The 25,518-nt window shown below is 42.2% G+C and overlaps 1 protein-coding gene across 3 annotated transcripts in view; it reads left to right on the top strand.

Annotated features, from left to right (window-relative positions):
* Positions 1–25,518, top strand: part of GPD2 (glycerol-3-phosphate dehydrogenase 2) — an 84,096-nt gene that overhangs the window by 34,443 nt on the left and 24,135 nt on the right. For all 3 annotated transcript variants that reach the window (XM_083708034.1, XM_083708033.1, XM_083708035.1), the window contains 3 exons: positions 18,058–18,222; positions 19,165–19,309; positions 25,311–25,504. In XM_083708034.1, the coding sequence (XP_083564160.1) occupies positions 18,058–18,222; positions 19,165–19,309; positions 25,311–25,504 (504 nt within the window). The remainder of the gene's footprint in view (positions 1–18,057; positions 18,223–19,164; positions 19,310–25,310; positions 25,505–25,518) is intronic.

The following is a 25,518-nucleotide window of genomic DNA, read 5'->3' on the forward strand; positions in this document are numbered from 1 at the left end:
GGTGGCCAGCCATCCCTTCCCCCCACAGCCTGGCTTGTGAGCATAGGAAGCAGGACACACAAATTGTTTGTGATGCGTGCAAATTGCCACAGCCATGGGTTGAGTGTGGCGTGCTAAGTGATTCAGCAAACTTATTGGCTCTATGCCCAGGCGGAAACAAGAAATAAAAGAAACCACTTTTTACTAAAAACACACACCACTTTGGATTTTAGCTATCCTGAAAGGTTTTGCTGAAGATAAAAGAAGATTATTTTAAATAGAAGAAGAAGAGGAGTTTGGATTTGATATCCCGCTTTATCACTACCCGAAGGAGTCTCAAAGCGGCTAACAATCTCCTTTCCCTTCCTCCCCCACAACAAACACTCTGTGAGGTGAGTGGGGCTGAGAGACTTCAGAGAAGTGTGACTAGCCCAAGGTCACCCAGCAGATGCATGTGGAGGAGCGGAGACAAGAACCCGGTTCCCCAGATTACGAGACTACCGCTCTTAACCACTACACGACAATAAAGGTCATGGAAACTCGACTGTTTGCCCATTGGTTATGCTGGGACAGCGGAAGGCCATTGTGCTGGCATTCTTCAAACCTGGTAGCTGCGTTTAGCATGCCCCAGCCACGTTATCATGATTTGGTACTGAGAACTAGGCACTCGCTCAAATAAAATGTGGAATTTTAGAAAGTGTCAATGAAGTAGCAGCTCGTGCCTTTGCAAAAAAAAAGTGTTTGGTAACCAGCTTCCCTGGAGGGTTGCTTTGAGAGTGAAGTTTGGAGTGGGCCAAGGCCCTGACTGCTTCCCACCCCCTTATATTACCTGGTGTCATAGAATTGTGCAGATGGAAGGAACCCTAAGGATCATCTAGTCCAGCGGTTCTCAACCTGTGGGTCCCCAGATGTAGTTGGACTACAACTCCCATCATCCCTGAGCTCTGGCCTTGCTAGCTAGGGGTGATGGGAGTTGTAGTCCAACAACATCTGGGGACCCACAGGTTGAGAAAGGCTGATCTAGTCCAATGCAGCGACCCATACGGAGTTCGAACTTGCAACCTTGGCACTAGTAGCATCATGCTGTAGCCAAGTGAGCTATCAAGCTGGTTTCCGATACTGTTGCTGCAGATCACACTCCACAGTCTCTCTTGGCCCTTGATGGCCAACTAGGGAATCTGCAGGGGGCTAGATCTGGCCCAGAGGCCTTCAGTTTCTGATTACCTGAGAGTGGACCCTTCCAGTCTTTATATGGTGATGGGACACCTTTGTGCCTCCTCTGTATTCTCTTCCATCTGTTCCAGCTTCTTAGATGTTATAAGACATAAGTTATAATTTGTGTTGTTAGTAGCATCTACTGGCTGCAAAGAGAAGTGCCTCGCAGCAGCTATTGTTCCCTTCTTTTACATTGGGTAGATTCAGACCACTAAAGGGTTTATTCTCTCTCTCTCTCTCTCTCTCTCTCTCTCTCTCTCTCTCTCTCTCTCTCTCTCCCCCCCCCCCGCCCCCGGCCAGATCATTTGCTCAAACACTTTTATGCCTGCCTTTAAAAAATGAACTTAAATGCGAAATTGGGTACCAGATCTCCATTCCTTCCTCTCCCCCTCTTAATTCCCTAATTATTTATCAAAGCAGTGACCTGCCAAGTATTTCATTTTCTACCATATATTCTCGCTTTGTAGGCTGTTGTTGCTCTAGCCTTCTTTAATTGCATTTTAAATTTGTTTATACAGGCGGCAACAACAACAACAAAAAAAGCTACATTATAAATGTTGGATGTACCAGCAGCAGCAAATCACAGACTTTACCAGGGGCTATTCTTGGTCTGTAGAAGCATCAGGAGACCTAAGCATATGTTGGATGTTAGCCTGGGTGTACACAATGTGTCCTATTTATTCAAGGTTTCCTTTGAAGCTGCAACTTACAAGTTTGTTTCTTAGGGGTACATGTCAGACTTCATTTAGCATTTGTTGGTATTCAGATACTGCTGAATAGCAAAAAGGCAACATTTTGGGGGAGGAATGTGGCTGCTATCTGAGCAGTGATCTGTCAGTTTCATTTATGTAGCTCAAGGAAAATTAGTAAAGAGGCACTATGGAAAAACCAACACTGAGATTTCTAGAGGAATTTCTAAGCGCTTTCTTTTTTGAAGCAGAGAGAATTTGATTTCAATGTTTTGAAGCTGTAACGTGGGATGCTAGGGAAACAATGTGCAACTTGGCTATTAGAAATAAAAATTACCTCTTAAAAAATAAATACTAAGCGTTCACACAAACCATTTGCTGGTTTTAATGGCAAGGGTCTTGCTTATATACTTGATTATGCTTCTATTAAAAGACACCCTTTAAAGATTCTAGTTGAAGCATAGATATGTTTGAAGACATTAATTTTAGACAATGTGTATATAACATATTTTAAAATCTTAGGAAGATTTTGTAAACAGTTCTAATTTGCTATACTAAAGCTGCAATCCTGTACACACTTACCAGGGAGTAAGTACTAAAGAAACCAATGGGGTTTACTTCTGAGTAGGCACACATATAAACTGTTATATGTGCCTTTTAAGAAATAAGTTCCATTGGGTAAATTCAGTGGTGTTTGTGTGCCAGCGGAACAGACTTCTACTTTGGGGAGGGGGGGAGGAAAGGAAGAGAAAACACTGTTGCATGAGAGGATGCCCATTCTGATCACACACAGACACCATTTTATTTCAGCCAATGCAACTTATTATTATTAATCCATGAATCACTTCCAATGAGGCATCCCAAAATGATTTACAATTTAATATAAAATAAATAAAAACAGTTCAAACTCCTTTAGTAAGCTCTGCCCTGCACATTCTTAAAGAAATAAGAATTAGAAGAAGCATATATTTGAGACTTAAGGGGTTTAAGATATACTAACAAATATGAAACATTTGCATGTATCTGTTTAGAATAGGAGAAAGTTTCTTAATTATTGTCGGGGGGGGTATGAGTGGTCATGTCACTTTTGAAAAGTGAGACTCTCGCTCATTGTAAACCCTACAAGATTTTTTTGATTTTTTTTAATGTAGGGGGACAAAAGCACCAAAAAATCAATGGAAAAAAAACCTGAAGAACATTCATTAAGCTGTCAGCAGTGGAATAAGTACTTTCCCCCTTCTAGCCTCCTATGGTTGTCTTTCCAGCGTGCGCTGAATTATGAAAAGTTACAGGTTTATAATTTTACTTTTGACTAATTTATAATTTCGAGGCTATCAAGGTATATAATTGGGGGCGCACAGCTCTGTAGAGAACTTGCGCAGTTCTAAAACTTCATACGCTTAATTTCCAGCGTTTTTCTCATTTGGAAACGAAAACAGTGTGACAAGCTGCCATTGAAAAGGTTCCTTGAAGCACACTCCTCACAATGGAAATATGACAACCTCTTTGGCGGTGCAAATCCACGGGTAGCAAGAAGCAGCAAACCGAGGGAACTGTTATGGGTAGTTAAAGGCAGTGCTGAGACTCGGAATTATTTTGAATAATTCCTATAAACTGGAACTCTTTAGGGGGAAACCTGCACTTAGCCGCAGCGAGGATGGCTGTAGATGTGGAGAGCTGATTTCCTGTTTGTGGCGGAATATATGGGAAATGAATCATTTACCGTCGGATTGTGGCATCTTTATTTTTAATTGAAGGGCTCTTACTTCTGTGGTTTAGTGTAAATAGTATGTGGAAGAAGGAAGCCTAAAATTTCAAGTATCCTGATGAATTACGACTGATATTCTGCTTTGGTGCACAGTGTTATGAGATACCTGTTCTTTGCAGTTGTTGTTTCCAGTACCTTTTTGTGGCATTTCATTCCTCAGAAGAAGAATGAAGATCAATTTAACTTAATTTAATAAAATGATGCCCCTCAATCACGAATGCCCTCATGAACATCATGTAGTCTCCCTTCCGTGTTTGAACTGCTTTTCTCTCTCTCCTCCTCTCCTTGCCCCCCAAAGTCACAGAGGGCAGCCGCACATATAAGCATACCTACTGGACTCCTTGTTTTTATTCCTAACAAAAGGCCGGCTCTACATTCCATAGCACCGCGGTTGCTGGAGGCGCCGTTCCCAAAAGCATGCAGATGATAACTGCATCTCCTGCTGTACCTGTAACAATTTAATTGTATAAGTCAGCCCAGTCAAGCATCCCCAGCACATGACTGGGAGACATGAAATTCATTGTCATTATTGTCCCTGTCATTTTGGATCATTATATCCTGCTGTAGAATTTTCCTCACTTCAGTGCTTTTTTTTTCCTCCAGGAACCGGGGATTATGGCTGAGGTTGGGGTGGGGGCAGGACTGTGAACTACATTTACCTCAGGGGAGCCACAGATTAAATTGGCTTTGCTCTCTGACTTGCTGGATTCATCTATTTGTATGCTGTGAGTTTAAGGTTGGAAATTTACGAGTATCTGAGTGAATTTCCATGGTCCTGGCTTTATTTGGTTTATGCATTATTATTATTATTTTGGTGGAGAACTGAACAGTAAATGCTTGCTCTTCTTCACAAGAATCAAAATGTGGGTTGGCCCATTTTACCCTTAAAAGACCCCACGTTACTCTATAGGAAAGTGACATTATTTGCACGTTACACCACAAATACATCTGTATTCCCCAGCTTGTCATGGCTTATCAGAGCCAAGATTCCATTGAAGCATGTAATTTATATGTGTGTGTTTTATGCGAACTTAATGGTAGGCCATTAGTTAATATGTATCTTGTTCCATAATGTAGGCATGGTGGTGTCATGGATACTGCTAAGAAAAGAAAAATGCTCTTGTGGGAGGCAGATTTTTTTCTTTTTGGTGCATGAAACTTTGAAAGACTCCTAGCTATTTCCCGAATTTAGAAAACAACAACGAATTGAATAAAAGCCAGTTAGGTGACTTTGTTTTCTTTCTTCATTGTGGTAAAGGCATAAAACTTGATTGGGGTAGGGTAGCGTTGAAATACTGCCTCAAGGCCTCCCAACCCAAATGCCCCTCTGGTTTGATTTATTACATTTCTAGGCCACTTTTCATTCAAAAGAACCTAAAAGCGGCTTACAAACAATAAATGGCAATAACCTGATGGAACATCACAAACACAGCATAAATCAGGCATCCCCAAACTCGGCCCTCTAGCTGTTTTGGGAGTACAACTCCCATCATCTTTAGCTAACAGGACCAGTGGTCAGGGATGATGGGAATTGTAGTCCAACAACAGCTGGAGGGCTGAGTTTGGGGATGCCTGGCGTAAATTATATAGAATAATTAACAAATCACCAGTGAAACAATTACCAATCTATAAAGCACTGTTAACCAAGCAAGAAATAAAAAATAAGCTAAAACATCAGGATTGGAGCAAAAGTCATATGATTTAGCAAATCAATACAGTGTTTAGAATCTATAAAACAATATTAGCAACATTAATAGCAGCCGAAAAACAAACTCAGCACTGTTAAGTTCATACACACACTCTCCACACCCCATGACTCATAATCTTTCACTCTGTTCAGCTTATTAAGACCCATATACCCATGGCAGCAACTCCTTTCTGAAGGTTCCTCGGGCTGGAGGGTGGAGCAAGGCGGATGGAAAAAGACACTGCCCTACTGGCCAACCCAGTGTCTCTTTTCCCTCTCTGCCTCCACCATGTGCCTGGCCAAGTGACTACAATCATCTTTGCTCCGATGAGCACAGTTGGGGTGGTAGTTGTATCTGTAAGAGGCAGGAGTTCCCATTGGTGGTAGAAACTGCTGGTAGAAATTGCAGGTGGTAGAAACTGCTGGTAGAAATTGCAGGTAGAAACCTGCAACAGCTGCCTTTAAAGAGCCAGGTCTGGGTTCTGGAAGTGAGAAATAAAAGGAAGGTGCTGGAATGGCTTCACGTATTGATTGGAACTCCCCTTCCTCATTCCCTCCTTGCCTGGCCTGCATTTTTGCCAGGCATTCCAGTGAAAATTAAGATATCTGACCATTCTGATTTTGTATGTAGCCTTTTTGTGTGGGAGAATTCACCCTTAAGGAACATGGCTAGCACTGGCCAGCACCAATACAATTAAAGTTGCTCTGATGCCTATTAGACCTAGTTGACCCATCATAGTACAGAGGAAGTCAGTATAATAAATGCTCCAGTTGTATATAATTGCTGTTCTCTCTTTTTGGTGTGGAATTGGCCCTTGCATATTTGATAAAAACCCTGATTGGGAGACCTGTTGTTGGGGACCCTAACTGAAGTGGCTACGAAGAAGGCCAAGACATTAAAATTTCAGGTGTTTATTGAACTTTGAGCATGAAAGGTTTTGCTGTTTGGGATAAAATCTCCCCTCCCCACCACCTCAAAAACTGATTGCATTTAATGGTTGCTACTTATTTAAAGTTCAGTCCCCTGCCACGAGTTTATTTTTGAGCAATTGACGTTCTTTGACTGCATCTTTGGGGCTGCTGCTGTCCATTTTGCTGTTAACCACCTAGCATGACAGGCACACACCAACAACCTCCTTTGTACATATCCAGAGCCTCCATTGGTTTGTAGCTCCCTCACATGCATATGTAGGTTTTTAAAGCTGTTGGTCGTCCATATGCTTTTTCTGTGAACCGCAAATAACATCAATGTATGCACGGCCATCACACTGCCACGTTATGTATGGAATTGTCCTCAGTTTTGGGCACTGCCATGACTGGTTCTATTTAAGTTGATGTATAAATATTTCTATCACACTTAAGCGCTTTCAGTCTCTGCTGGCTAAATTAAATTACAGCGGACCCTCTGGATACGAATTAAATTCGTTCTGTGGGTCCGTTTGCAACCCAAAAAGTCCGTAGGCAGAGGTGCCGCTTCTGCACACGCACAAGGCGAGATTGTGTGCTTCTGCGCATGTGCGTGGCATGCAAAATGCTTCTGTGCATGTGTGCGCGGCGAAATCCAGAAGTATACACTTCCAGGTTTGCCGTGTTCATATCCCGAAAGTTACGTATCCAGAGTGGTATGTAACTAGAGGGTCCACTGTATTGTTTTGCCATTTCAGGTATGTGCCATTTTCCTTGGAATTAGATCTTCTATAATTGTAATAAATACATACTCTGCTTAAGGTGTTCCTCCCCTTCTTTTTGTTGCTTCCTTTTCCTGCAGCGAACAAGGATTCCTCATTATTTATTTAGAAACTACCACATGTCTCCAGTGAGTGATGAAGTCACTCTGCTTCATGAAGAGTAATTCTGCATCTTCCATATATCTCTGACATATTACCTCCTGTCTCTTTTTATACCCTTAGATCATAATTCTGGTTTTAGTTGGTTTAGATAAGGTCACGTAAGAGGAAGTAATTTCCTTGATGTCCTATGAAGTGGGCAATAGTTCATAAAACTATTGACTGGGCTCCACTTGAGCAATTGTGATATGAGACGAGATACGAAAAATAGCTATTGACCAATTCCAATGGAAAGAAAATGCTTGCGCCTGTGTGTGTTTGCATTTGCGTTGTGTGTGTGATGCAAACATAAAAATGCAACTTTTGTTCTCACTAATGCTTCTCACAGAGAATTAGAAAGCTGTGATTTGGTATGCATGTAGGCTGACAGGCTGGTTGTTTGAAAAGTCTGCAAATGGGACATTTTAAATGGAGTGGAGCCTTTACGTGGCCAACAACACAGTCCAAGCCGAGTTTCCCATGGGCTCAACAGGGTTGTGAGAGTTTGCATTGGAGAGAGCTGGGCGAGGTTTTGCAGCAGCCCCAAATTCATGTCTGCTCTAGGCAAGCAGTTGGGTAGAAGAGGATGGGACGTCTCTCCTCACAGTCTTCCGAAATCTCCAAGTTGCATCAGAATAGAATTTTAATGGCAGCCGGAATTGTATCTCTAGTTGCAGAATTCAAGCTGCGTTGTGACTTTTTGTCTATACCAGCCTTTGTCCACCTGATGCCCTCTGGATGCACTGACCTGCAGCTCCCATCAGTCCCAGCCAGAATGGACAGGATGGCAAAGAGTGGTCTGCATGTGTGCATATGTGCGCGCACACAAACACACAAAATTTATATAAAGATTTCTATACACACAAGATGTGTTAATTATCCCTTGTTTAATAATGTGCACTGACATCGCCACATTTGTCCAACATTGTAGCATGGCCACAGAAAGGCTGTCAAGACATTTTTCATTGTGACATTTTAGCGTGCCTTCCCTAAACCGGCACTGACAACATTTTGCTTTCATTTTAACACTATGCGTTTACTTACCCTGACACTGCAATAAGATGCCTTTGACAAGTTGAAGGCTGATACAAAGGAAGTGGGGTAACAACATAATTAAAAGCCAACACCACCAAGTAAATCCTAATTCTGATCTGCCCCTCGCAACTCGCCCCCCTCCCCATGAAGAGAAATTCATTATCTGAGAAGGCCTCTGGCATTGCACTTCTAAGTGCCTGAGCAGTGATTCACACCTGGTGTCATGCTAGTCATTCCTCTCTGACTAGATGCCACTAGAATATCATTATTTTTACCTTTGATACAAACGAAGATAATACCTTTTTCATTGGATCAGTTTCCAGTTATTAAAGCTTTCAAAGTACATTGAATTCCCCATCAGCAAACCAATATCCCGTGCATCCGTAGAATACATTTAAAGCCCTCTTAAAATTGTGGCTCTGTGAAAAGTCTCCTAACAACCCTCAGCTCCCTTTACAATTTACAGTTTGATCAGTAAGAACATGAGGCTCTTGATCTCAGGGTCGTGGGTTCGAAACCCACGGTAGGCAAAAATAATCCTAGATTGTAGGGGATTGGACTAGATTGCCTTCGCCATCCCTTCCAACACTACAGTTCTTTGATTCTATTATTATTTGAGGGAAACCATGACTGTGAACATGCATAGGAGTGCTTTTAAATGTATGGTGTGGATCTGACCTTTGTTTTGTATAAAGCTCTTTTCATTTTACCATAGAACGTGCCCAAACTTCTCCAGTAACATGCTGGTTTTTGTTTTTGTATTTTTGGGGGGCATGTTCACATGTTCACATTCCTGCCAACCTAGCAGTTCGAAAGCATGTCAAAGTGCAAGTAGATAAATAGGTACCGCTCCGTCGGGAAGGTAAACGGCGTTTCCGTGCGCTGCTCTGGTTCGCCAGAAGCGACTTAGTCATGCTGGCCACATGACCCGGAAGCTGTATGCTGGCTCCCTCGGCCAATAAAGTGAGATGAGTGCCGCAACCCCAGAGTCAGCCACGACTGGACCTAATGGTCAGGGGTCCCTTTACCTCACATTTTGTCCCTCTTTTTGCATGGAAGTCCACCGCTGAGGTTCCCAAATCTTGTGATGCTACTAGGCTAAATCAGGAGCAGGAGGATTGTCTGAGGTCTCCCTATTAGGCTAACAGGCGGAGACATAATTGACAAGTCAGTGACAGAAGATTAGGGAAATAAAATGGTCCTGAGCTGTCTATAGAACCACATCTGCTAAGTGGCTAGCAAAAAGGCGATGCTCCTCTTGACAGAGTCAAGACATGCATTCTTTCCTACATTTATGAGACATTGAAAAGGAACTAGTAACAGCCAATGCTCCTTTTGCGAGAAGCAGTCTCTGTTGACTCTAAGGAAACTGGGACATTACAGAGTCTTAGAGGGGGGCAGAAAGGCTCTGTGGGTGTGTGAATGTTGGGAGTGTGGAGCTGGGCTAGATATTTGTGAATTATATACAGAAGAACATGAGCCGTAATAGAAAATGTTTCCTTTGTTGGTCAACGGATTGCTGATCTCAAGAATTCCCATTTACACTGTTTGGTCCCTTCTGCCTTACTAAGCTATAAAAAAGCTATACTAAGCTAGGACTCTGGGGGTTGCTGTGCATTTTATCTTTTTAATAGCTTCACTATGCACTTTATTCTGATGAATATGTACCCTGTAAATCTAATCTATCTATCATCTATCATCTATCTATCTATCTATCTATCTATCTATCTATCTATCTATCATCATATCTATCTATCTATCTATCTATCATCTATCTATCTATCTATCTATCTATCTATCTATCTATCATCTATCTATCTATCTATCTATATCTATCTATCATCTATCTATATCTATCTATCTATCTATCTATCTATCTAGATACAGATAGGCTGCTTCTGCCTTCAGCTGCTCCACTGTAAATCTGCAATGAGATTTACATCATAATCGCAGATAGAATTCAATGCGGAATCACACCAAGATTGTCCTGATGATCCTGACTGAAAACTTATGTGAATTGTAGCCTGGTCAATACACAGCGAAGGCTAAAAATGGAGCTGGTTGGGAAGGAAGGTTGAAAGAGAAGCTACAGTTACATTGGCCACAATTATTAAGAGGTTCTCCCCCCCCCCCAGTGCAACCCTGTACTACTCGGCTCACAACATTTTGCTGATTCCTCCTGGAAAGGCTTTCTGGTGGGGGGGGGGCGCAGTTCCTGGAGGCTTCGGTGGGGAGGATGAGGAAAGAAAGGTTCATTGCGCAATATTGCATTCTGCATGTGCGGCGTTGGGTAGCACACGAGAGTTATTTAAAAAGACAGTATTTTAATTTTTGAAAAACGAAATAGTATTCCCTCCCCTTTAAAAAGTGGTTTCCCCCCCTCCGTCCTGTTTTATGTAATCCCCCTCCTCACAGATGGCTTTTGTTTGTATTGTCCAGTCACTTGCAAGCTTTTGTTCCGAATGGTTTTGGCTTGTTCAGATCTTTTTGGGACAAATTAAGCATTCTGTGCTGTGTTTTTTTTGATATAAAAAAAATGTGTCCGATCTGTCCTGAGAGGTGACAGAGCTAAAAGAAGAAGAAGAAAAAGGAGAGGTGAGGAGGGAGGACATAGACAAGAGCAGCAGCTAGCAGAGGGTAGAGTGTTAAGTGGACATGTGTTCAGGGCAAGTGCTGTGCTTTTACAATTCCTGCTACTTTGCCTACAGGTTAGCGGCTGTAGGCTTGAAGACAGCTGACTCAGCTCTTTACTATGAAAGAACACTGAATTATTTTGACAGCCCTGTTCTTTTATTTGTATATCTTCTTTCAGACCTGATGGCAATTTAAAAAAAAAAAAGACTTTCTGAATTTAAGAGTTATTACTGAAAGCAAAACAAAAACAAAATTGTCTGCAACCACAAAACATTTATCTTAGTCTTACCTACAATCCCATTGGTACACTAAAACTATATCTATCTTTCCATCCATCCATCTATCTATCTGTCTATTCTATCTCTCTATCTTTCTGTATTTTTAAAAAACAGATTCTTCTGCTTCTCTTCTCAACTTGTCGTCTCCCATAATATTTTGGTGCCAATTAATACTAATGGACCATTTGCTTTATTTTCTTTGTTGCATGGTCTGTATCTCCTTTCCAAATAGCCCAGCATGGAACTCAGGAGATGCAGAAGCACCATTTTATTGTATTATGTTATTTATTTAATATTTATATGTGCTTCTCGTTAACAAAGCTTGCCTCCGAGCAGTGTACAAGGATAAAATTTAAAATACATTAAAACAAATTAAGCACACAAAAAAGCAGAATCACAGATGCCAAAGACAGTTGGCCAGTGCTGATAGTTGGGGAAAGTCTGAGCAAACAGGGCGAGTTTTCAATAAGAGCGGAAATCACCCAATAACCCATTCCACCCAAATTGCAGAAAAAGAGGGCATTTCAGAGGGTAGCAGCTGCTAAGGAGAAGGCTAACTTTTGTCCTGCTACCAAATGGGCAGGTTGCAGCACAATCAGCAAGGTCTCTTGAGGATCTCTGTGATCTACTGAGTCTCTATAGGGAAGGTAGTCTTTTGGGAAACCAGGTTGCTCAGGGTATACATTAACAACACCTCTAAGGGAATGGCTAGTGAAGTGTCTTCAATTAGTCGTCATGAACAAATTGATTCATGAATTTGTTTTTATAGGAGGCGCATCTATTTTGTGAGTTGTTGCAATGCAAATTTTCAAAAAAAGGCAGACTTGAAATTTTAAAAAGTACATAAATTATGGGGTTTGTTTGTTTGTTATTTAATCCAGCCTCAAAAGAAGCAGAGGGCTGTGTAGCTAATAGTTCCTTCAACACAGGTGTGATATGTGTGCTGGCACCAGTCTGCTCAGTATCCTGGCTGCCCAATTTTGCAGTTTCTGAACCAACCTTAAGGGTCATCCTACAGAGGGAGCACATTATAGCCAAGCATTGAATATTAAGGGGAACTGTGGGCAGGGTGATGCCATGGCTCCCCTCTCTTGTTCCCCTCTGAGAAGAACTTGAATTTGTAGCCACATATTTTGAATCTACATAATTTGGATCTACATACTGAGGCTGCAACCTTATGCATGCTTACCTACAGTGAGTTCTACTTCCAAGTAAACAGCAGGACCAACTGTTATAAGCCCTATGCTTTTTAAACTTCCCTCAGGGAATCCTTTCCACAGCGAACCACATCTGTCAGGTCTAGGGCAGGCCCAACACTCTGAGGTTGCAGATTATCTATTTCAAGAACAATTAAATAGGGCTGTCAGTCAGGTATACATTGCAAATATCTAAACCCTTTTGCTGTCCTCTCTAACTGGCCATCCTATCTGTCTCTCTGGACATGTTAGCATTATTATGTAGCCTAAAAACACAAGCATAACAAATGCTCCTGGAGTATAGTGCTGCTTTTATTTATTTACTTTTCCTTCCTGTATTTGTAGGCTTCTGTTCAGGGTTGTCCCTCATAAGGTTCTCAACACTTTAGGATAAATAGCAGTGATTGATGACATTGCAAGTCATAAAATAATTAAAGGAATGGCTGAAGCCCCATTAATACATCTGAAAATCACCACGGCAGCAGATAAAAACAGTATTGACAGACCTAAAACAAGCGTAAAAGCAGGCAACAACAACAAAACCCCCCCACAAAAGACTAGTGACTGGAAATCACCAGCATAAATCTCCCATTAAAAGCAGTACAGAATAATAAGCAAAGCCTTCAGTGCCTGTTTAAAAGTAAACATTGATGGGCCATACATACCAACCTAGGAAGGGAATTCCATAGGCATGGGGCCACCACTGTAAATGCTCTGTCTCTTGTGCCCATGTATCTGTCAGTTATTGATATCAAAACCACATTCAGAATCTTGGGTGCCTGTTTTAGGCTTGTACTGCTTTGGCCTATAATGTTAAGATACATATATGTGTGCTGGCCTTCATACCTTGAGGAAAATCTCTTGTCTTCTGTGATAGCATCTTTTGCCCTTCCTGTGCTGAAATGGCACCCTAAGTTATTCTGGTTGACATGACAGGGCACCTGCTTTACACAGATAGCAGTGAACAAGAGAGATGAAAGGGAGGATCAGACTTGCTTGGCCTCATCAACAGAGAGAAGCATTGGCTATTGTAATACTTGGGCACTCGGCGTTCTTCATGTGTGGGGACTTGGAGCAGTGTATCACATCACCTCAGCATAGGGGTGGGGAACTGGATCTGAGCCAGTGTGCAGGATCCTTATCTTCTCCACCCCTGCAGGCCAAGTTTGACAGGTGGGTGGGGCCCACTTCTGCCATCCTGGCTTAACGTTAAGCTAGCTGATAGTGCTTTCAAAGTCTTGCGCACAGCACTTTGCCATCTCCAATGCTGGAGCTTGCAAAGCGCTGTTGACAGAGCCTGCAAACCCCAACTGCTTCTTTATCTGCCTTGCACCTGGCGCCATATGTGATGTTGGGTGTAGGACCGGTGGGCCTGGCCTGGCCAAAAAGGCCTCAGGAGCCAAATGGAGAGGCCTGGCAGGGCCGTTTAGGGCTGGAGGTTCCCCACCACTGCCTCAATGCATAAAACCTGTGTTCTAAGCTTGTATCTTTTAAAAAAATTTTTTTACAGTTTTTATTGTTAAAATAATTCAGCATTAATACACACATATTTCAAATATACAAACATACTTTTCATACAATCCTTAAAAATGTTCAAACATACCTACACTCAATCCCACAGATAATTCCTTTTCCCATCACCATCCACCACCCCTCACCCCACCTCTGTGTTAGACTTCCAGTCTACTCAATTGTAATTTCTTTCCACTTCTATTACTTTCTTTCACACACGTTTAACCTAATTTCATGCTTCTTTTTCTATTACACATTGTTATCCATCTTATTTAGTATTCCAGTATTTAAAACGGAACTTGTTTATTCTAATAGGAGTTCTGATTTTTCAGTATGGTTTTGCAAGTATCCTTTAAACACCTTCCAGTCCCTGTCTATCTTCTCTTTTGAGATCCTTCCAATTTCTCCCATTGTTTTGGATATATTGTAGTACTCCAATAATTTGGCAAGCCACTCTATTTTTGTTGGTATAATACCACTATTCCAATTTTTCGCAATCAGTAGCCTTGTGGCTACTGTTGCGTATAAATATAATGCCTTGTTTTCTTCCTTTAGACTTCCTGGTACTATTCCCAATAGAAAACCTTCTGGTGTTTTCCTAAATGAATATCTGAACATTTTTTTCATTTCGTTATATATTGTTTCCCAAAATTGTTTGATGTTTAAACAATTCCACCATATATGTATCTTAGCTTGTATCAGAAGAAGTGTGCACATGACTGGTGGCGATTTAATGCCTTGTTATGATTGCCTTGCGATTTGCGGCTTAAATGTTTCTGAGCAGAATTCTCCCTGTCTCCCATCAGAAACCCTTCCATGCTCCCCCTCTTCTATTTCCTTTTAACTGACTTGTCTTTCCAGAGGAGGAAACCAGTCTTTCCTCCTTCTGTCTGTCAACTTAATCATCCATGAACAGAGATAGAAGAGGCTTCTGTCTGTAACAGGGCAGTGCTCCTAAGAGGAAAGGCTTCTGCAGAACCAGCTAGGACTTTGCTGGCCAGCCAGACCTCCAGAGGGCACCAGTGAAAGGGGAAAGTAAACCACAAATGTTGCTGAAAGCAGTTTTGCAGCTGTTGCCCCCAGAATAGATACTCCCGCAGATTTGCCACCAGTAATGAATTTTCAGCTGCTACTTGCCCAGTTCTGTAGTGGACACCATTCAGAGGAGAAAGGAAAAACATCATGGGAAGAGTGTTTTAAGCCACTGGCTGCACTCTGAAGCCTTGCAAGTTGTTGCAGGAGAGGGACTGTGAGCAACTTCATGGGATGGGTTTTTCTAGGACCAAGGTGAAATTGTAAAGGTCCCTTGTTATTTTTGTTATTGGGTGTTGTTTAAGTAATCATCTTATATGCATAGTCATGAAATGTTACAATTTTTGGTTAGTTATTGTGCTGTTTTGCTCTGTTATTAGGTAATTATTTTTGTACCGTTTGGTTTCCAAGTGTGTTGTTTTCTTTGTTGTAAGCCGCTGTTGCGGAATACAAATAAAATATATGAATGGATTATTAACTCCTTCAGTTATTTGATGCCAGAACTTACTCGAATTCTGGCGTGTGAGAGGGATTCTTGGAAGAATAAAGTAGGGTCATGTTGGAGTTTGAAGAACACCTGTAAGACTTTGGGCCCAGTTTTACAGGTCTCCTGGTTCTATTTGGTGTAACTAGCAAAGATTACAGCACCTTTAAGGGATGGATGCACACAATTCATGTTTTCCCTGTGTGACCTTCCATGGCGAGACATGGATCTAGGTCATGTCTTTATGCACTCTGCTATGGTATGGCTATGCCAAAATCACCCTTGATTTTCGTAGCACTGCTGAATTTGGGATGGTTGGTAACTTTTGTTACAATAACTTTTGTTTTAACAAATCTCGCTGAGATTGGCAGTTTGAAGAAAAGTCTTCTTATGGCAGGAGAGGAGAGCAGAGTTCCTTGTTTGTAACCACAGTGATCCAAATGCCATAACAATCCAAGCCCAAAGACTGGTTATGAAACGCAAAGGGGATCCAAGCTGTGGGGTGGGGTGGGGAACCCCTTTGATTTATCCCTTTCCCAGTTGCATCTGCTGTCTCTTTTGAGAAACCTTGCTGCCCTTTTACCTAAACAGAACCATAGTAAGAAACCCGCAAGACTCTTTATTCAATGAGCATGTCTTGCTATTTTTAAAAGCTGTATTTCCAGTAAGTGGGTTACAGGTCCTTGTTAAATAGCATTTCACCAGTGAGAATATAACTGTAGTAGTTGCTGTAATTTACCATTGCTGAAATGTCCTCCACCTATTTTGGAAATCCTTCTGAATGTTAGAAGGCTTGTTTGTAGTTGTGTGTATATTTTGGCTTTCAAACAACTAAAGAGCAGCTCTTCATGCAGATTTCTAATTGTTCGGATCAGGCACCCCCAAACTTGGCCCTCCAGATCTTTTGGGACTACAACCCCCATCATCCCTAGCTAACAGGACCAGTGGTCAGAGATGATGGGAATTGTAGTCCCAAAACATCTGGAGAGCTGTTTGAGGATGCCTGGTTCAGAGGCTATACATCCAAAGGGAGAATTTTAGCTCCTTTAAAAAACTAAACTTGCATGCTAAAATCTGCTTCTGGATACTTTCTGCATAACCTCATCCTATTCCATTAATCGTGTGGCCTATTAGCTCCCTTTCTTAGTGTTGGGGAGGTTGCCATTTTTATTTAATTTATTTATAGTTTCTGATCTTAATCTCACTGTCTCCAGGCAGCTGAAGTGACAAGCAATTTTTTTATATATACATGTAATGGAACAATATCAAAATAAAATCAAAACCTTCTGTTTTTTAAACAAAAGCTATTGTTCCCAGCTCCCTTGATTTTTTTTGTATGCTTTGGGGTTTTGTTTTCCCTAGGCCCTATTTAGCTTGCTTAAGCTTTCCTCGGTGGACTTCTTCCACATTGGAATGAGAAATTTTGAAGCCATATAAGAGTTCTGGGAGCCATTGATCCTCCTTCTACGTTTTTGCCCTTTTGGTTTTCGAAACAGATTGCTCGCATAGCGGCTGGGTGTTGCTCTGGCAGAATCGGAAGGGGCCGAACTTTACATAAATCATTTATACTGAACGCTTGGTATGCTGGCAACATAAATCAACAGCAGTATCCATTACCATTCATTCACCCCCCCCCCGTTTTTTTATCAGTATTATCTTGATAGAACCGATCCCAACTCGTGGGCATGCTGAACTCTGCCGTCGGAACTCCAGCCCTTTGTAATTAATTATTCTGGGCACACAGAGCTTGGCCCTTGCTACGCAGAATAATTGCTCCCAGCCAACATCCAGGGTTTTAACTTCAGTGGCAATAATAAATAGAAAGTCTCAGGTGATGCCACTATTTTAAAGTAATTAATCATTTCCATTCTTCTTGCTCTCCCCCCTCCCTTCCCCCTGCCAATGCTCTCTCTTCCATGTTGATTTCCCCCCCTCTCTCCTCCTCAACTAGGAAGATTCTGTAATAAATCTTTAATGAGATATATGTTAAGAGTGATCTGTTAACTAAAACTCCTTGGGTTCTTTTTTTCTTTGTGTGTGTTCAACAAGATTTTATTATACACACACACACACACACACACACACATACCCCCAACACTGTGAATGCTATTAGTTGCGAACTTAAAATGTGCATAAAATGAATGTCTTTTTCACTGGCAGCAAAGGCTTAGCAGTGGAATCCCTGAAAGATCATTGCTTGCTTCCTTTTTTTAAAAAAAAAAATTAATGTCATGCAGTGTGTGTGTGCTATTAGAGATTGTTAATTAACACCAGTGGGGCCGTCAAAAAACAAATTTTTCAAAGATGCTGTATTAATGCCCAATTTGGAGAGGGGGGCAGAGGTTGGTTATAGAATCCTCCTCCTTCCAAAACAGAAAGTGTGTGGTTTGTTTTCATGTCAGGTCCTTGACCGAACAAATGCAAATCGCTCGTTTTGCATCGTATAAAAAAATACATTGCTTGGACAGTAATCCCAGCAATTTGCAATTGTTTAAAAAATAACAATCGTACAAATACGCTGTTTAGAACAATTGAGATGAATGCCCTCCCTTGCCAAGAGAAGACATTACTCTAAACAATTCTTGGTAGACCTGACCAGCCATCACATAGATTCGGTGTGACAGGGACAGATGTGACAGATCCGTTCTGACACACTTCCATACCACAAGTCAGTGGCTTGAGGTGACTCATGTCCTTCCCTTGATTCTGCCCCCTGCTGCAGGACAACACAACGATGCACGAATGAACCTTGCCATTGCCCTCACCGCTGCCAGGTATGGGGCTGCCACAGCCAATTACACTGAAGTGGTGCGCTTGCTGAAGAAGACGGATCCAAAGAGCGGGGCCAGCCGCGTCTGCGGTGCAAGGTGCAGGGATGTTCTAACAGGTAAGCAGCCTTCGCTCCTCTGTGGTATTTATAGAGCCCCTTTGCTTCCTATTACCTAACAGCAGGTACTTTGCGTTGGCCCACACACTCACAAGGCACCTTGTTTCAGCTGTACTTTTCAGATATGGCGTTTCTAACCCTTGTCTCCTATGGTTCGGTGGATTCTGGCATTCCACTGGCATTCTTCCACTTCCCTTAATGCATGTGGTTTAGAGGACACAGTTGTTTTCCTGGATGAAGCACAGCTGTCCACAGATGCTGTGGTCCCCCCCCCCCATTTCCCTTTCTGTTTAAGGGGACAGAAATCTTTATTTATTTATTTCCCCTTATGTTAGAAAGAAGAAGTTAAGGAGGGGGAGTGCAGCGGGAGGCTGGAGTTTGTAAATATCACTTAACTGACAAAAGAGGCATATTTCCAAAGTGCAGTGGCATGTCATTAATGCCAATCATCTTTAACTTATGTCAGGTTTTCCTTCAAATCCTGGTGCTTTGGCAAGCTAAGCCACGCTTTACATCCAAGCCCTTCTGTCAAGAAAAGCTGACGTCGTAAAATAACCGTGTGGTGTGCATTCAGTCATAGTACCATCTAACAAATTTCAGGGTTTAAGAATGCCATTAAACAGAGAACTCGATAAATAAAAGTAAAATCGGGAGAGGGGAATCTTCTGCCACTCTAGATTTTATCTGAGAGGATTTTTCTCTCTCTCATTTTTTTCTTTTCTTTTTATTAAAATTATCCTCAAAATTATTTTCTGCTTTTTGGTAACAATACTAAGCTTCTGCGGTGTGCTCTCTCTCTCTCTCTCTGTGTTATGTGCATGTGTGTGTAGATAAATACACACACTTCACAATAGGTTAACTTCATAGATAAATTAATAATCCAGAGAGTCAGTGAACAGGGAAACAAATGGAGTATGTGATTGATGCTGTTTTCTTTCACAGGGCAGGAATTTGATGTCAGAGCCAAATGTGTTATCAATGCTACAGGACCTTTCACAGACTCCGTGCGGAAAATGGATGAGCAGAAAGTACCAAACATCTGTCAGCCAAGCGCAGGCGTTCATATTGTGATGCCTGGCTATTACAGGTAACGATATTCAAAAGCTGGATCATTTATAACAATCGGAAGAAGTGTGTCCAGTGTAGAAAATAAAGTTGTAGAGAGAGAGAGAGACTTGCTGCTGTTAATAGTGCAGGGTGAATGCAAGCTTTTATTTCCCCTTCTCTCTCCCCCCTCCCCATTTTTGGTTTACCTCAGAGGGGGAAAATGCTCTTACTGAGGACACATGGTACAGCCCTCCCCGTAACTCTGTCACCTATTGAATGCTCAAAAGAGCATTGCTTGTGTGTTGCCATGCCAAAATCTGCCTCTGGAAGTGGAATGCTTTCATATCAAAGGGAAGGCTTGACTGGTTCAAACTAAAGTGGGTAAGGAAGATGCTTTCTCCCCTGCCTAATCTACTTCACCCCTGATTCCCACTTAAATACTGGAGCATTTCATTTGTGCGACTGGCAGCAACCGCCTTTGGGAGAACAGAAAGTGGGCAACTTTTTGCAGGGATTTCTTTCTTTCTTTGGCCATGCCTCAGTCGTTCTTTTACCTCTAACCACTGCTGTGTCCTCCTGCTCCTCCCTGAGTCAGCGGCGGAGAAAGCTGATTGGGTGCCTGGGGCGGCGCTCATGCCCTATACCCAGGGGCGGGACGCTCCGCGGGACCTCCAAGGAGTCTGCCTGTCTCCTCCCACTCAGTCGCCCTCCAGCTGAGGGGGAGGCAGCGGGTGAGCTGTTAGGGGCAGCGCAGAGCATGTGGGAGCCCAAGCCACCGCATCACTCCCAGGAGAGATGTGTGGCTCTGGTGAGCTGCAGGCCCCGCGGTGAGTCCCACCTGGTATTTTGTCACCCCACTCAGTGGTGACACGTGGCGCGGACCACCCCCCTTGCCCTGAGTATCATTTATTTGGTTGTTACATTTCATCTGAGGATCATAGGGTGGTTTACAATATAAAAACACAAAAAATCCGTAACATAGTAACAAGCAATAACAATTCCCACCCGAGTTTAAAAGGCCATCAATTGTTTAATAAACCTGGGAGAAGAGGAATGTTTTTGACGGTGCCGAAAGATATGTATTGAAGGCACCAGGCTAGCTTCCCTGAGTTTCGTGTGAGGAAAACTAACATGGATATGTGAGCTTATTCATAAAGTGTTTACGGCATAACAGCTAAAAGGTAGTCTTAAGCAAGTTGACTCCAGGCCTGCGTTAAGTGACTGACCTAAAGAAGTGCTTTGAATACTTGAGATGTTCTACATAAATGCTAAGTATTAATAGTAGTGGATTCAAAGATGTCCCTCCACAAGGGGCAAACAAAGGCATTGTGACACCCGGGGTGGGGCGTCGCTATATAGGGTGCATGTGTGGCGTCGCTACTTATGATGCATGTGCCATACATACAATGTGATACCACACATGCACTGTACATAGCGGTTTGCCCGCAGCGCCGCTCCAGCACCATACGGATGGTGCCGGGATTCTCTGCTTGCGGCTGCAGCCACAAATTGAGGATCCTCCACATGTAGTTGCAGCGGCACGATGGCTGCTCGCTCCGCCGTGGCGGGGCGAGCCCCCGCGGGGTGCCTTGTCACCCCCCCAGACATGGCACCTGGGGTGACGCCCCCCCGCACCCCCGTTGCGACGCCACTGCCCTCCACATGTGGACAAGGGGATCTTCAGCTCATGGGAAGCGGCGCTAGAACATCATTCATGGAAAGTGTGTGGCGGTGGGGAATCCAAAATACGTTCTTCCACTTTCAAGGTTGTGTACGCATAAGAGCCCAAGAAGAAGCATGAGAACTGCTGTAGAACCTTCTTGTTATAGCCCTGCACAAACTCATGTGCATCATCTGCAGAACGGTGCTCCTCTTCTTCCACTTGGGTCTCTTGCTTTAGGCTCGAAAATCCCATTGAACCATTGCATCGTCTCTTCCTGCATTTCATCTGCAGTATGGCTAACTGGAAGAGAACACATAGTTAAAACAGCTGAGTAAGGTGTGTGGCATCTGAGCCCACCTTTACCAAGGAGCCATAGGGCTTGTTTCCTCTGTGTATCACTTTACGTGGCCTTGCCAGAGCACAGCAGGTACAGAAGCTGGCTGCTAACTCACAGCTTTGTTGGATTGCTGCAGCCCTCAAGTGGTGCGGGATTTGTGTTCCAGCGGGTAGCCAACATGGTGCCGTCCAGGTGTTTTGGACTACAACTCCCATGAGCCCTAGCCAGCATGGCTCTATGGTCAGGGAAGATGGCATTTGTAGTCCACTAAACCAGAGGGCACCATGTTGGCTAATCCTGCTTGATGGTATCCTTGTTTTGGTAGCGGGATCCCCGTACTCAATCCAGCTCAGAGGTTCTGTCTTGTCTAGGGCATCCATTATTCACCTATAAAATGACAGAACTCTCAGACAAGGATATCTTTATTACACTCTGCAGTTAATACATGCTTAAAACTGGACAGCTGGGGCAATTACTCGCAGCTATTTGCATGGTTGCTACGGCTACAGCCCACATCATCTGCCTACTATAATGAACAAAACGAGTACACTCAAAAGCATTCAGTAGAGATGGAAGGCGGGAGCAGCTGAAAAACAAATATTTTGGCCTTTATTCTTTTGCAATGCTGGCTACTCTGAGCTATTACACCTTCAGTCTTAGATGGAGCCCAGGATTGTGTGTGCAATCTGGTTTATATACTGTATAATAAGCTCAGGTTCAGTCTCTCCCTTTGCCTTATTCCTCAGCATCTCTCAATAGGCAACTGACTTTGTTTCAGCGACAACTCCTGCCTGTGCAGATCATTTGCTCTGCTGCTGAGTGAAAAGTAGATTGATCTCATCCTAAACATAGTTAAGCAGAGGAATTTGTCTGTATAAGAAATAATACACACCATGCAGAAATAAACAAACAAACGTGTGTATTAATTGAGCAACAGGTTTTTGCCCCCAGTGCCAACTAAATCCTGTTTAGCAGGAAAATGTGTGTTATTTCATTACAGCTACTGGTCTCTTTGGGAAAGTACTTTGACATGATCTTGGGAAAATGGTAAATAGTTTAAAGGCTTTTTATGTGTAAATGTAGATAAGATTTAATTAATTTAATGTTAATACAATGCAAGCGTTTCCCAGTAGGTTCTTACATTTTTATATTCTTCATTAATAGTCCCTGTGTCCCTCTGCTCTCATTAATTCTGTTCTTCAGATACATGTCCTCATATAAGTACCTCCTGCATGACTTTCTCACACTCTGATGATGTTAGTGTGACTAATCTCATATAAATTTCAACCCTTAATCCAGTTGATGTCTCCTGTAGTTTCGGCTGCAGCAGTGGCTCTGGTTCTGCCTCTTAGAAGATGTAAAAACAGATCCCTGATCCGAAGATGGGCATTCCTATCTTCTTTGAGAACAGTGTTAACATAGATTCTGCCTGCAGCAGTTACATCATTGGATGTAACATTCAAAAAGATGTAAACTATCCAACACCGTAGCTAAAGCAGCTATTTTTGGAAGCTGAACGTCGGATGAGGCTTCCATGGCTTCTGATTGGCTGCAGAAGCTTCCTGCAGCTAATCAGAAGCCACGCTTTGGTTTCCAAACATTTTGGAAGTCGTACGGACTTCCGGAATGGATTCCATTCGACTTCCAAGGTACGACTGTATATCTGAAGTCTTTATATATATCTGTTTACAATATGAAAACACAACAATATATATATCAGTTTACAATATGAAAACACAACAATATATAGCATAATAACAAACCTTAACAATAACCCCACTACCACCACTGTTTAAAAGGCCATGGATAATTTAATTATTAACCAAAGGCCTGGGAGAAAAGGAATGTTTTTGCCTGGTGCCTAAAGATACGCAATGAAGCGCCAATTGAGCCTCCCAGGGAGGCGCATGCCACAAACAGGGAGCCACTGCAGAAAAGGCCTATTGTCATGTTACCACCTTTTGGACCTCTTGTGGAGGAGGCACATGAAGAAGGGCCTCAAAAGATGATTGCAGGGTCCAGGTAGGTTCATAAGCAGAGAGGTGGCCCTTGATGTATTGCAGGCCTGAGCCGCTTAAGGCTGTATAGGTCAAAACCAGTACTTTGAACTGGATATTTGTGTTTCAGTGTGCACCATCCTGGAATCCATATCTAGATGTAGGTGTGGTTCAGAAAGTGTAAAAATAATTTTCGCCAGGTGGGTTAAGGTAAGTCATTCTCTGTCATAGACCTTCAGTCCCACCTGGAACATGGAGTTAATAAAAGTACTCTATTTTACGACATTGTTCTGTGATGTAGGTGAAGCTCTGTGAATGTCCTGAAATGCTTTATAAATGTTAAATAGTATTACTGTATGCTAGAATCTCACCCTGATTGTATTCTGGAATTTTCTGTTATTTGTTAGAATAATTACTGAAAGAAGATCGAACAGGCAGTGATAGAAATGGGCAAGAGAGTGGGATTTGAAATCATTTACCATTTTTCCTAATTTAGGTTCTTCTAGCGATTCCATGATATTAAAAAAGAACGTAAATGATCTCCCAGCAATCTTTGCAAAGAATACACTCAGCCTCTCTGTAGTTCTGCTTATTTTATGCCAATTTAGAAACCTTATTTGAAAACTTACTGAAAGTTTTTTGAAGATTCTGAGTCTGTATATTAAATTTCTAAGTTTTCCTGCCTCTCTAAATCAATACTGAATTCATTTTGAAAAGTAATTACTTGTCTGCCATGGTTTACCTTACAAGTCCATGTTGACACCTACTTTTTAAGCTCTGCTTCTCCAAATGTATTCTTAAGCTGTATATAAATATCATCTCAAAGACTTCTTAGTTGTAGAACTTACACTTCAGGTGTATGTAATTGTCATCTTCTCTTGGAGGGGCACTTCACATATGACATTTTTCCTTCAACAGGAAAATATCTGCAGGAAAAAACATGTGCACAGTCATGTATGAGAGTGAATGAGTTTCTGTTTGGATGTAACTATATGGGTATTTTATTATTATCAAGCTTAGAAGCTAATTCACAACAACCTGCTTGAGTTACTATACTTTGCATTAAAACAGGTCTATCTTACTCAGATGCCAGCTATTATTATTATTATTATTATTATTATTATTATTATATCTCACTTTTCCTCCAAGGAGCTCAAGGTAGCATGCATGGTTCTCCCCCCTCCAGTTTATCCTCACGGCAACCCTGTGAGGTAGGTTAGACTGAAAGATGGCGGCAGGCTCAAGGTCACCCAGTGAGCTTCATGCCTATGTGCCAATTTGAATCCTGGTCTCCAAAGTTCAGCGCTCCAACCATTGCACCACACTCCAATGTGTTTGGCTGTTCCTCCCCATTGTCCGCTTCATTACAGTCTCTAGCGGCTGTTTCTGCCTCCTTAAAGTGTGGGGCTTAAAATCCCTATCCAACTAATCACATGGACCAGCTGCCAGGTTAAAGGCTGACACACACACACACACACACACACACACACTAAACCCCCCCCCCCCACTTTTAAAATCTAAGATAAAAACACTATTGCCTGGCCTTTTACGTTCCCTACTACCAAACAACAACATCTTTCCATGAGATTAGGTCACTTCAGCTGTGCTGCAAACTAATATAGAGAGCAGATACCCAAAGACAGCAAGTTGAGCCAGAGAATACAGGCCATTGTGAAAACATATTTAAAAGGATATTCCTGTTTTTTAGAGATTGTGAACATAATACGACTGCACATATAACTTTCTCTCTTATTTGCATGGTTGTGCCTCATGTGGCCACTTAACACTCTTCCTTTCTCAGAATAACAGATGCTGGAAGGGAAACGGGAAACTGCTTGTGAGCTTTCCAAAAGCTTTCCTTTGAACCCTAGTTGTGCTCTGTATAAGTTCTGTGAGTTCTGCAACAAGTGTCCCCAGTGTTATTCATATGTCTCCTAAACAAGTGCTTCTTAGTATTTTATTTCTGCCTTTTTTCTTTTTGCTCTGAATGTTTTAAGGGATATGTGATTTTTTTTTAAAAACCCACAAATTTGCTTTATTCCAGCCCCGATAATATGGGACTCCTTGACCCATCCACTAGTGATGGCAGAGTGATTTTCTTCTTGCCATGGCAAAAGATGACTATTGCTGGTACCACGGATACTGCAACCGAAGTCACAAGTCATCCAATTCCTACAGAAGAAGATATCAATTTCATTTTGACGGAAGTGCGCAACTATCTTAGTTGCGATGTTGAAGGTAATTTTCGGTAA

The sequence above is a fragment of the Podarcis gaigeae genome (genome assembly GCF_964106915.1).
Source record: "Podarcis gaigeae genome assembly, chromosome: 1".
NCBI classification, from domain to species: domain Eukaryota; kingdom Metazoa; phylum Chordata; class Lepidosauria; order Squamata; family Lacertidae; genus Podarcis; species Podarcis gaigeae.